Source organism: Parus major, chromosome 15 (assembly GCF_001522545.3).
Source record: "Parus major isolate Abel chromosome 15, Parus_major1.1, whole genome shotgun sequence".
Classification (NCBI taxonomy): Eukaryota; Metazoa; Chordata; class Aves; order Passeriformes; family Paridae; genus Parus; species Parus major.
Genome location: NC_031784.1, coordinates 13788382 through 13801059, shown reverse-complemented (window position 1 = coordinate 13801059; position 12678 = coordinate 13788382). Strand labels below are relative to the sequence as shown.

General features: G+C 42.4%; 1 protein-coding gene across 11 annotated transcripts in view; it reads right to left on the bottom strand.

Moving 5' to 3' along the window:
- Positions 1-12678, bottom strand: part of MORC2 (MORC family CW-type zinc finger 2) — a 55785-nt gene that overhangs the window by 9382 nt on the left and 33725 nt on the right. For all 11 annotated transcript variants that reach the window (XR_001524277.2, XM_033518309.1, XM_033518303.1 and 8 more), the window contains 5 exons: positions 12347-12432; positions 7339-7479; positions 6780-6934; positions 6524-6652; positions 5143-5248 (listed from right to left, as the gene is read on the bottom strand). Coding sequence is in view for 10 of the 11 variants with exons in the window: in XM_033518309.1 (XP_033374200.1) it covers positions 5143-5248; positions 6524-6652; positions 6780-6934; positions 7339-7479; positions 12347-12432 (617 nt within the window). In the remaining variant the exon portion in view is untranslated. The remainder of the gene's footprint in view (positions 1-5142; positions 5249-6523; positions 6653-6779; positions 6935-7338; positions 7480-12346; positions 12433-12678) is intronic.

Here is a 12678-nt window from a genome sequence, read left to right as displayed (position 1 = left end):
CCTGCTGTTCCAGCTGAGTGTTCCTCAGAGCCCTGCAGGAGCACCAGGACTGCCCGAGGGGGTTTGTGAAACAAAGCTGTCACAGGGTCTTGGTTCTGTTTTGTTGTTAACGCTGTAGTTATTGCTGTATGTTTGCCTCGTTATACACACTAGTAAAGAACTGTTATTCCTACCCTCAGATCTCTGCCTGAGAGCCCCTTGATTTCAAAACTATAATAATTTGGAGGGAGGGGGTCTACATTTTTGTTATAGATACATGTTATATTGTTGGCTTTTCACAAATATTGGAATGAAAGTTATATGTATAAGATTAGAAAATTTTGTTGTATTAATATAGTTTCCTTTATTTCTGTTATTGATGAAACTTAGAAATCGTAGTATAATACATATATGTTAGACTATAGCATAGTATTAAAATAAAAACTACTTTTGTTTGTATAACCCAAAGACTGAAAAGATAACTAGAGACCCCCTGCATTTGTAAACTATCGTATCCAGATAAAGACAGCAGTGACCAGAACTCCGGGGGTGTTCTGTTATCAGGGAATGTAAAATCTCAATGGCGCCAAGAAAATTGATCTATTGGGAAAGAGGCAAGAGTTCGGTTTAGTTAAACCGAAGAACACCAAAGATCCTAAGAAGAATGTATGAATATGTATGAGAATTTATGAATATGCAGTAGGGTTCTGTTTTTAAGGGACAATCCTTTGTTAAGGTGTGCTCTCTTGGCTGAATGCAGACACCTGGCTATATCTGTATACTTTATCTCTTAATTGTCTTTTTATTAAACTTTTAAATTCTATAAAAAAGATGTGAACCTTATTTTTCACAATTTTCATTCCAAGGGAGGCTCCTGCCCTCCCTGCAGACACCTGTCTTCCAAAACCATGACAGCCACCCATTCAAATGACATTTAGGATCCAACTGGATATCAGGTAGGAGAATAGAGGCAAACCAGCCTGACAGTATTTCACAGTGTGAAACAGGGACACTGCCTTCTCTGTAACAAAGTGAACAATGGTGGCACCTGGTACTAACCTCAACAGAGACAGTGGCACTGGAGGGAGTGACTGCTTACCATGACAGACTGAGAAGGGCATTCAGATCCCATGATCTGGAACACCATGCACGAGCAGCCACTGAAGTGTAAGTGGACAAACCAGAAGGGTGGGGAACAGCTCAGTGCCAACAGTGGACACTCTGCCAAGGCAGCCAAAACTACCATATGATCTCTGATGCCAGGAGAGTTTCAACACTTGACATTGCTCCGACATAGCTTCATTTTCAATTTGGCTGGATGAGACCCTGCACAGACCCTCACAGAACACAAGCTTGAGGCACCCACCCATTTGCTTCTCAAATCATGACATCCTTCAGACACTACAAATACCTGGAACGGTCAGGACATAGATGTGAAGGTGTCCAAACTCTCCACAAGGACCCAACATTGCAGCTCTTGGAACTGGCTCCAGCCAAAGAGCCAGAGAAGTGCTGGAGCAACTTCTGCTTCATGTTGTAAGGGACACAACTGCACTCACTGCTGGAAAGCACGTGTAAGCCTCTTTAATCCAAAAATGTCCTAGAGTTATTTATTCTTCCAGAGTAAGACTCCTCAGATCCCTTTTAAAGCTAAAATGACCAGAAGTTTGGCTCACCAGTGCCCTTTCCCAGCTTCCTGCATGGGGGATGTAGGATGGCACAGCATGCACTGTGGAGGCACTCAGACTCACTCCAAAGAACACCTCAACACGTTCTCACATGAAATGCAGCTACCCACCCCCACCCACCCCCAATTTTCAAGGTATTGCAAATAAAAAGTTTAAATTATTTCATCAGAAAATCAAGTTCCTGGTAGGTGATACAATAAAGATCCCATCGGCAGACAGAGGTGCACAAATATAATGGCAGGTGAGGAGACCTGCATAACACCCTTCCATGGCTACCCTCAAGCCATCCCAGGAGCTGCAATCCCAGGAGCTACCAGCCCATCTAGGGTCTACTTCCACAAGCCCAGAGGCCCAAAGGCAGCTCAGGGGATGTGAATTTTGTTTTCTGGGAACTGGGGAATGCAAATCTCTTCAGAGGAACAGAAACCCCGTGTGGGGTCCTGCCAGGACTGTTCTACAGTTCCCCCATGTTTTGGTCAATGACACAATAAGCCCTCTGAAACATCTTTTGGACCAGAAGGAGGAACCAAAAGCAGGTAAAGGAAAGGACTGAGATTATTTGAGAAGAACAAACATGGGAAAAATAGACTATAACAAGGGCCAGTTGTACATAAACCTTTGGCTGGTCAATATACCTCTGTGTACTAACTCCATGTCTCTCCCTTTCCTAGGTGAGGGCCTCTGTTCCATGTGTGTACTGGGGTGCAAGTGCCAGCTGCTGGAGTGGGACCACCGGTCACAGTGACCCATGTGCCTGAGTGCTACCAGCTGGTGTGACTACAAGCAAGTGAATGAACATGAGCCATAGGAATGTCAGGCCAGAGGAGCCAGCCAGGAGGTTAACTGGAAGCAGGGGAGGGGGTGTCTAAGGGTGACCCACAGGAGCTGATTACTGGAGGCACAGGTGAGTCCTGCCCAGCTGATGGAGATGGGTATAGGGGTGTAGGCAGAGCTGTGGGTGTCTCTAGTTGGAAAGTACCTGGGAAGAGCAAGGATTCCAATCCAATCAAAACAGAGAGATGTCCAGTGTGAGACACAGAGGTCTGTAGTTTTTGTGTGCTGTGTGTAACCACAGAAGGAGGTCTGTACACCTCACCCCTGGGATTGCAGGCCTCAGAGCCCATCTATCCCAGTGCAAGTAATCAGAGGCATGGGATCTGGAGGCCAGGTATGGACATGAGTATTTCCACTAGTGGCCCCTCATCCTGATAAGCCAAGAGGGAAAAGGATGAAGCTGCTGGTGCAGTCTGTGGGAATGCTGGACATGCCCACCTGTGCTATCTGTGGGGCTAGATGTGTGTACATACACGTGTTTGTGTGTATCCACAAGCAACATCTTCCGAGCCTCGCTACTGCTTCCACCTGAAGGGCTGAGGATGTGGCAGCCCCTTCTTAGGTTCCAGGCTCAGCCCTGCCCCAGCATTTTGTCCAGGAACATCCTCAGCACTGCCACACTCCTCAGAGCTCTACATACACATGGAGCAAACAGGGAAGTGTCAGCACAGGTATTCTTCCACTGGGTGCTACCAAAAGGAAGAAGCCAGAAAGCCAGTGCTTCGAAATAGCATCAATATTTTGTAAAATTTTCAGCCACAGATGTTAAATTTTTTATTCCAATCAAAAGTTACTGCCTGGATTCATCCCTTTGTCTTTAAGCCAAGGGACCTGAGTTACAGCAGAGCAGATTCCCTTCCTTACACAATACAGACATGAACTGGCTTCCAGCAGTTCCGCTCTCCACAGAGAAGCAGCCTAGAGCAAACATTTTTCTCACTCAAATAAATTACTAGATTCTATCTACATTTTGTAACTGTAACACATATCACTGGAAAATGAACCACTGTGCTGCTCCTTCAAGCATGCAAAATGTCCCTCCTAGGCTCACCTCAATCAAGTGGAATTGCTGCAGTTTGGTATCTGATGAGTGGGAGCAGTAGGAGCAATAAAGACAGCTGCAAAGTCCCCTGAACTCACCTAAGTCCCAGCCTGCACCATTGTTGGGAAGGATGAGAATTAAACAGAAAAGTTTTATGGATATGAATGCTTAGCAGAAGGTTCTCTAGAAATGAAAGCAAGCTTTGATATATAAAAAGATGTTTTTAGGGATAGTTGTTGCTGAGACAGCTGAGAGAACAAAAGTTTAGTCAAGTTGGAAGGTTTAGAGCAAAGGTTTACTCAGTTAGAAGGAAGTTTTATGGCTAAAAGTCCAATAGGTTAAGTGGTCTTCAAACAAAGCATGTTTGCTACCAAGTAAAAAAGCACAGGCAGACAGAAAGATGTTTTTTAACAAAGCAAAAAGAATTTTCCACTGCAAAACAAGTTTCAAAGTTTAACATGTAATTGCTAACTCAGATGATTAGTTAGTCACTAACATAGTATGGCAATTCTAGCAGTTTTGATAGGATAAATGTAAATGTAAAGGTATTGTGTATGATGCTGATTGGTTATGTGGCTATATGCACAGCAAAAGAAAGAGATATAATGCATGATAATCAGAACCAAAAAGGCTTCAGGACACAGGGCTTGCCTATAGCCAGCAGCTATAGGCCGACCCATGACCCCCTGCTGTAACCTAATCTATGGAATAAACAGCATTATAAAGAAAAGCCACCTGAAGTCCCCATCTCTCCGTTGGCTCTTACACATCATGACAGTTCTTCAACTGCCATCTATTCTGCCCATGGCAAAATTAATATCATCTAAACCTACAATAGTGTTTCCAGTGCTGGTGCAGAAGGATCCAAATTTCATCATATCACTGGTTGATAAGCTAGAGGCAGCTCTGGGGAGCTCTCCTCCCCCCCAGCACCAGGAGCCCAGGACCACGTCCTGGAATATCTCCAAGGATTGAGACTGCACAAATCTACCTGAGCACCCTGGGCCAGGATTTGGTCACCCTCACAGGGAAAAAAGTGTTTCTGACACGCAGAGGGACACTACAGCATTCCAGCTTGTGCCCATGGTATCTGGTCCTGCCACTGAGAACCACTGGGAATAGCCAGGCTCTGTCCTCTTTGCAGCCTGCCTTTAGATGTTAGTATACATTGATGAGAAGACCCTGAGCCTGTTCAGCTCTGGGATGGACAGCACACACCAGTGCTGGGGCTGTCCTCCCCAAGGATAGGATTTTGCATTCTCCTGGTTGAATGTCAGGATAGGTTTCTGCTGGCCCATTTCTCCAACCTGCAGGTCCCTCTGGATGGATCTGTGACTGCCTGGTTTGTCAGCTACTCCTCCCAGTTTGGTGCCACCTGTCACTTGCTGAGGATGTCCTCTGCAATCAGCACATCGCAAATGCCCATCCAGCATTCAGCTTCCTATACAATTGCCATTGCTGCTTTTTCACAGACTGTGTGCACAACTTAAAGGTACAGAATCCCTCCAGCTGTTTTCAAAGAATAGATGACCAGAAAAAAGATCCAAATGTGCAGATATGGCACCCTGCAGGAAAGTTTTCATATTAACTGATTCTTACCTGTCTTGTTCAGGATCAGGGTTCATGGAGCACACCCAGCTGTCAGGGTAGTTCTTCTCCACTGAGCTCAGCTGGAACGGGAGAGTCCGCCACTTCAGACAGACATCTGTCAGACAGATGCTTTGCAAGTCAGAAATTCACATAATTTTTCCCCATAGCCCATTTAACGCCCAAGGACCACACCAAAGTGTATCCAACAACAGTTAAGACTAGTGGCCAAAAAAAAAGTGATACGGTCACAGAATATATTAAGTCAATTCTTTCTTTGTGCTCACAAAATGCTTGAATGAAACCCTCAGAGACAACCCTAACAAGAATGCAATGAAGCCTGGCATCAACCAGCACCAGAGGACCTCACACCCCTGCTGCAACAATGACATACAAACAGAATTGAACAGCCAGTCCTGACATGACAGCTCAGCCCAGTGGTCAGACTGTCTCTTAATGATATCAAAGTAACACAAAGCAGAGACTTATCCACTAAAAAACAAAACAAAAAAAACCAAACCCAAAACACAACAACAACAAATTAAATTTCTGATGAACCAGGGACACAAATTTGTCTTCCAGAGTATTGCTGGCCTACCAGGAAACCAAAAGTGTCACAAAATCATGTTCTGCCAAGAAAATCCAAACGTTCTTAAATCAGGCTCTGGAAGCATATCAACAAGGGAAGACAAGAGGAAGGAGAGTAAAGCCCCTCTTCCTTCAGCGGAAACTTGAAAAGACTGAGACAACCATCAAGGCAATACAGTCTAACAAATAATTCCACAAGAATGGCCTTACATTCCTTCCTACACCCACATTCTCAGGTCCTGGGGGGAAAATAAGAGACTTTGGTGTCACACTACCAGGTGACAAAGTGATGGTATTGACCTTCCCATTACCGTAACAATGGCTAAGCCAGAGCTGTTTAGAGGTGCACAGAAGAGAACTTGCATTAAATTCCAAGGTAACTGTAAAAGGTGCCCTCTGTGCTGACACAGTGCAGGCCAGTGCATCAGGGTACAAATTACTTGGCCACTTCCTATTGCCTGTGAGGATATTTCAGATGTTATTCTGGTGCTGGGATGGGTGCCTTTCAGTGAGTTCCAGTTCGTATGACATTTCTAAGCCTCCTCTTAACACTGCTACTGGCCATATCTGCCCTGCTCTGTCAGGGAACCTGAAGATCAATTAGTGAACTGTGCAGGAAAAGGAGCCTTATGCCAGGATGTCACAGAGTACCACTGAGCACAGACAAAGGCAAACTGCAGAGTAGACAGGCCCTAGAAAGGTCTAACGATGGTCCATCCCAAATCTCCTATGCATTTAACTGTCCCCATCTGCAGCCAAGAGTGTCCCCTCCTTCCCCAGGGAAAAGCAGTTGGATCAGACGCACCGCACTGAATCGTGGTGGGGATCTCCATGGCTCTCCGGCGTTTGTAGCGCAGTTCACTAGATGGAGGCTGGTTCCAGTTGGCTGATAAATAACCAAATTCATCCCAGAATTTGATGATACCTCTCTGGGCTGGAAAACAAACCACATCCTGCTCAGTATGGAGCCATTACCACAAAATCACCATCTGCACTCTTGGCTGCCCTCCAGCCACCCAAATTTCTCCTTCCAGACCCTGGTAATAGCGAAGCTTCATTACCTATTGCGACATCCTTCCAATACTGAGCCAAATGCTCTCCCATGGCCTTCAGCAAGTGTCGATATTCCTTGGCATCAGCAAAGTCTTGTTTATTATGGGTTGGCTCCAGAACCAAATAGGGCACATCCACCACACCTACCACTCCTCCACATGCCCTGGAAGAGGGACATAGAGTCACAAACATTAAACTGACAGGCTGGCAACCTGAACCATCATGCAAAATGTAAGATGGGTTTAAGGATTTGTATTTGCTGTCAAGACCTATTTTGCCTGTCTCTAGAATGAGTCATTATTACTACCAGCATGCATCAGCACCAAATGCCAAGCACCTCATACTGGTGCAGGGATGACTAGAATTTGTGTAGAGAACTCTCTATCAAGAAACCAGGGAAATATTAGACAGTATTAAATATATGCAAACTGAAGGCTGACAAAATGAGCTAGCCTCAGGCTCATGAAGAATGATTAATGCAGAACACAATTATTGCACAGCCTAAGTCAGATGTAGAAATGTACCAGGCTTAAGCAAAAAGATTGCAGAAAAATCTGCAGGACTCACATGCCACCCTCCAGCTGTGGGCCCACCTTCTCATACATCTTGATCAGCCGACTGCAGTTATAAATGAACATGCCGTCCAGCTCACGTTGCTCAATGTTTACTCCAAAGATAAAATTCAGCTCCTTGGGTTCCTTCAGTGCCCTGCAGAGGACAAAACAGAGCCTTAAGAGATGCTGAAAATAAAGCATATTATTTGCTGGTGTTAGAGAGAGGGTATGGAAATCCAGCACCCTTGAGAATTAAATTAATCCTGTAAATTGCTACTTCTGAAAAATACAAAACATTTGTTGAAAGTGAAGCATAAACTTTGAAGAATTTAAGACTTTAGAAAAGCTAAGACCTTTATTAAAATCAATTTTTGTTAAATTTAATAAAAAACTAATCCTAATTAAATTTAATAGAGAGGCACTACTAGAATTGGGAGCTAATCATTAGCCAATAACTAATTGTCTGTCAACCTTATGTTTGTTCATCTGGGCTTGTAATGAGAAATGTAGAATCTTGTAAGGAACTTCAAGAACATAAGACAATTGCAAACCAGAAACTAATTGGAAACATGAAACTAGAACGTGGCATGGGGTTCATTTGTCACTTTGGACTGAAAAGGTAGAAAGGTCAGAATGAGGAAGAGCCATATCCCTTCCTCCCTTATATGACCCCTCCCCATAACGAGACCACCAACTCATTTCAAGGAACAAACTGTCCATGCTTAATTGCTTTTTTTCTAATTAGCATAAGAAGCGGATAGTGGGTGGTAACTGGGTTATGAATATGCATTTGTACTCGATACTTCTGTAAATAAAAAGCCTGTATTCACCTGTACTCAAGGCCATACGTATTAAGGGGTGACCCTGCACATCGGTCCAGCACTGCATATAAACACACACTTTTTAACCCTAATCATTTAAAGAGTCTTTGTCCATTACAGCTGGATACTGATATTAGATCATACCCATATTTTGGTGAATCAAAAGAGGATTAAAACTGAATATGAACAAAATACAAAAACTTTGCAATACAGATACTAATTTTGTCTGGACAGATAATTTAATTATTCATTTGAATATGTTTTCTCCTTCAGAATGGACTCTGGTTTTTACTTCAGATGTTTTTATTCAGGGGAACCAGTTTTATGAGAGCACTGCTGCATCCAGACTGGGCCTTTTCCATGCTATTTTGGTTTGTATTTTCCAGCTATATATCTCTTTCTAGATAAAGCATGGAAATTCAGATTTCAATACAAAACTACAGTCCTGATATTCTGATTCTATAAAGTTCTCCTAATTCCAAATTTCACAAGGCTGCTCCTTAAGTTGAAAAGCTGGAGGATAGAACACACAGCCCAAGCAGAGGTTTTTGGTTTTTTTTCTGGAATGTCAGGATATCAATTTGCATGATTTCCCCTTTATCTATTGTCATGGGGTAGCTTTACCTTTAAAGTGGTTTTGAGAGCTAAGGAAGTTGAAACTGCTGATGGCTGATGGGAGTTTTTTTCTCCTGACTAATTATCAGTCATTTCTAAAATTGACAGCAGGTCTGACCATTAAAAAGTGAATTCAACTTGTGAACACCCCCTTAAGATGTACAGTCAGAGCTCTCTTGTCCCTCTTTTGTTTCCGGCTGTTGAGAAGGTAACAAGGCCCTGTCATATCCTCCTCTTCCCCCCCCCCGCCCTCGGCCAGATAGGGCCGCAAAGGACGAAAGGCAGGGGGAGGAAAGAAAGCAGAGCTGCTCAGTTACTGCTGCTGCTGGACTGAAACCTGACACCATGAACTCTTGCAGCTTTTCTAAAGCTTTTAATTCTTTTACTACCTGGATAAACGTACAGATTACTCCTTTTTCTCAGAAAGATAGAGAAAGAGAGAGACAATCAACATGAAAACATCATAAAACCACCAAAAACAGTGAAGAAAAGAGTTAAGTATTAAATAAGAGAGAGAGGGAATAAGGAGATGCTCTACAGCTGAAATATCTTTCTGTTAAAGCTATGGAGATAGATAATAGTAGTTTAAAAAAGACTCCTTTAATTCATAACAGAGTATTGAGAGGAATAGAGTGCTCAAAGTGTGGACTTTTGAGAAAAAAAGAGAGTACTTGTGATACTGTGAGTTGCTGGAACTGAGTAGAGTGAAGATTTTGAAGCCTTAGAGGCAAAGAGAAAACTGCTTTCCAGGAAAGCTCACAGAGACTGATAAAGAAGACTTTTGCCTTTGAATAACTCATCCTTAAAATGACATCCCTAAACTCATGGCCCATACACACCTCAGAGTGATGTAAAATGGGAGGAGAAGATCTGATGACAGATTTCTGGGCAGCTGACATCAGAGCCATAGAAACTATAACAAAAATAGTTTCCTTGTGAAAAACTCCATAAGTTAGTTGAAAGAGAATTCTGTTTCTCTACAAAGACTGATGAAAAGACTCTAGCAAGAATTGAGACTGTTTTTGACCACCAAAGTTCTAAAGTTTTTTGTCTCTATGTTGTCATGTACAAAGAAATGGTCAAGTAGTGGGAGATAAAAGGGTTTTCTGGAAGTTTATTCTGGTGTTCTTATTCTTGTAGTTTGTTAATAAACTATCTTTATTCCTTTTAAGTTTTAAGCCTGTTTTGCTCTTGTTCTAATCCATATCTCACAGCAAGAAATAAGTAATTTTTTTAGTTATTGGTTTAAAACCACGACATCTATGCAGCAGATGACTCCAACAAAAATTGGCCTTGAGTACATTTGTGAGCCCATAGGGATTTCTGAATTTGAATCTTTGGTTACCAGGAATTCTATTGCCATTAAGGGCAAAAACCTTGAGATTTTAATCTCTTTGTGCTATAAATCAAACAAAATCCCTGTGTCTCACAAACAGAAGTCCTGCTCTTCAACATACTAACTTAATCAGGTTCCACAGCTTCCTTGATACCCATGCTGTGGATTTTTCATAAGAAGGATCCTCAGCTTCAGGTTGAAAGTATCCTCAAATGCGATGTCCAAACCAGTAACTACTGCAAGGCAAAGCCTATACCACAGTCCTGCCCATTCCTCTCAATTTTGACCTCCTCTATATTCCCCACCTGCCCCCATCAAGTCCTTTGTAGTTATGTGCTTTATCTTAATGAAGAATTTGACTTCTGCTTAAATGGTTAGCTTAAGATTATCAAATTCTTTAAAATGTTCTGTTGACTGTCTACTAATATCAGATATTAGGAAGACCAGAGCCATGCACACATGAACCCTACACAACGATCACCTGCAGATATGAGATCTGAGTCTGTCTTAATGGTGAAACTTTGCAAAATAAATCCCAAAAATAAATTCATATTAATTTTTTTGTTTAAGGCCATCCTCCCTCACACAGATGCAATGGTACTCACATCTTCATTTAAATGACACATCTTCATTTAAAAAAGGTGACTAGCACATTCCTAGGAAAACACCTGAAATAGCAACTTTCAGCCAAGAAGGGTTTTGAACACTGTCAGCTGCTGGGCTGGAATGTGACCCTTTGGTGTCAGCTCACCGACGTAGACAATTATGATTCAAGAGCATGAGCAAGTGTGGCAGAACACCCACCTCAGGGATTCATTTTCTAACTTCTGGGAAAGAATGTAGAGCCTTACACTTCAAGTAATAGCATGTACTCACCTACAAAACAAGAACGTCTCCTCATTTTTATCAGAGAGGACATGAAGTAAAATTATCATCCAAACCATGGAAAACAAAGTGGTGGGTAGAAAGCCAGGGATTTCATTTCTAGAAATTTAGTACCTGTCCTATTGTCTGGATTGAGATCCAACCTGGTCTTACACAGCCTTTGGAAACCAGAAAGCACTTCTTTCATTGATGCATCCAGCATCAGGGAAACAGAAGAAAACTATCCTAGTACATCCTCTGTAACTCAATTTTCCAAAAGACAACAGGGATCAGGTAGTACAGAAGCTATCCTATTATACACATCTTTCAGGATTTTTTTCTGTTTTCTGAATGAAGTACAATGCTATGGAAAAGCATGATCCTCTGAACTGTTTCTGATCACTAGTGATGAATGTTGGGGCACAGGGAAAGCCACGTACCTGCCCAGAGCATTTTTTTGCAGGTCAGCTTAGCAGAAAGAAGTGTTTTCCCCATGGGCAGGAAGGGCAGAAGACCATTCACAAAATTTTTTGTTGCACACTAATGTCACCAAACCCAAGAATTAAAGAACAAGGTGTAGATGGAAAAGTATGTGGAAGCTGAAGGAAACAGCTTCTCTCACAAGCTTCTGTATCATTCAGATCCCAGCTCTAGCACTTTTAAATTAAAGCTGTATTTATTTACTTCTTTTTAGCATCTTAAGATGCATTAGATCTATCTCCAGCAATAAGTCTGGGATAGTTCTGACCTAGGCAGCCACGTAAATGAGCATGCACACAGATAGGTGGGAATGGAGACATGCTGTATCCCAATCCCCAAACTTCCTCAGACTCAGCATTTGTTTAAAGAGCATTTGTTCCTGGTTATCATTTCATTTGAGAAATGAAAAACAAATGTATATGAAGAGTGAAATATACCTGTGAGTACATCAAAAACCAACATTAACTGCCACCAGAGCTAAGATAGAAGAATGCCTTGGGATTTTGCAGCACTGGCTACACCAAAACTCAGCCTGTTTTTAGAAAGCATCCCTAAAATTCCTAAAGCTATTTCATTATAACTTGTGAACATTTGTTTATCAGCCTGAATCATATCTGCAGGTGAAATAGCAAAAGAGTGAAAAAGACTGATGCAAAAACCAGGTAAACATCTACAGCAAAAAGCCCAATCCAGAGAAACACATGTCTTTCAGCAGGTAAGAGAAGAATAGCAGAGGCAACCAGAATAGCGCCCCAGCTGCTCAGTTTAACAGCCCAGGCATATAAAATGCCCATGGATATTTAAGCTTTAGGCTGAACCAAACACACATGCAAAACAGGAGAGATATATGAGCACCTGGAGCAAACAGCTTAGGTACTCCAGAGTTTGGAAGTCCCTGCACTCACCGCTGCTTTGCATCCTTAATCCTTTTCTTGACGTCAGCCTCCTGCCGCATGGTGATGGCCAAGTTCTGGACCTGACGCAGTGTCACCTGCAAATAGGCATAGCATAGTCAAGCTGGGGAATTCATAAAATTCATTCAATTTTTGATTTAGTGCTCTTTCAGGAAGAGCTGAAAAATGTTTAAACATAAGTCACAAGCAGTAGATGTTGACAACCAGTGTGACTCCACATGTAGGGCACACTTATGCTAGGTTGTTTAAACAACTACACAGTTGCTTGAAGGAAAACGTCTACATGTAAAAAAATGATTAAGGAAATTGAAGCCAGTGGCAAT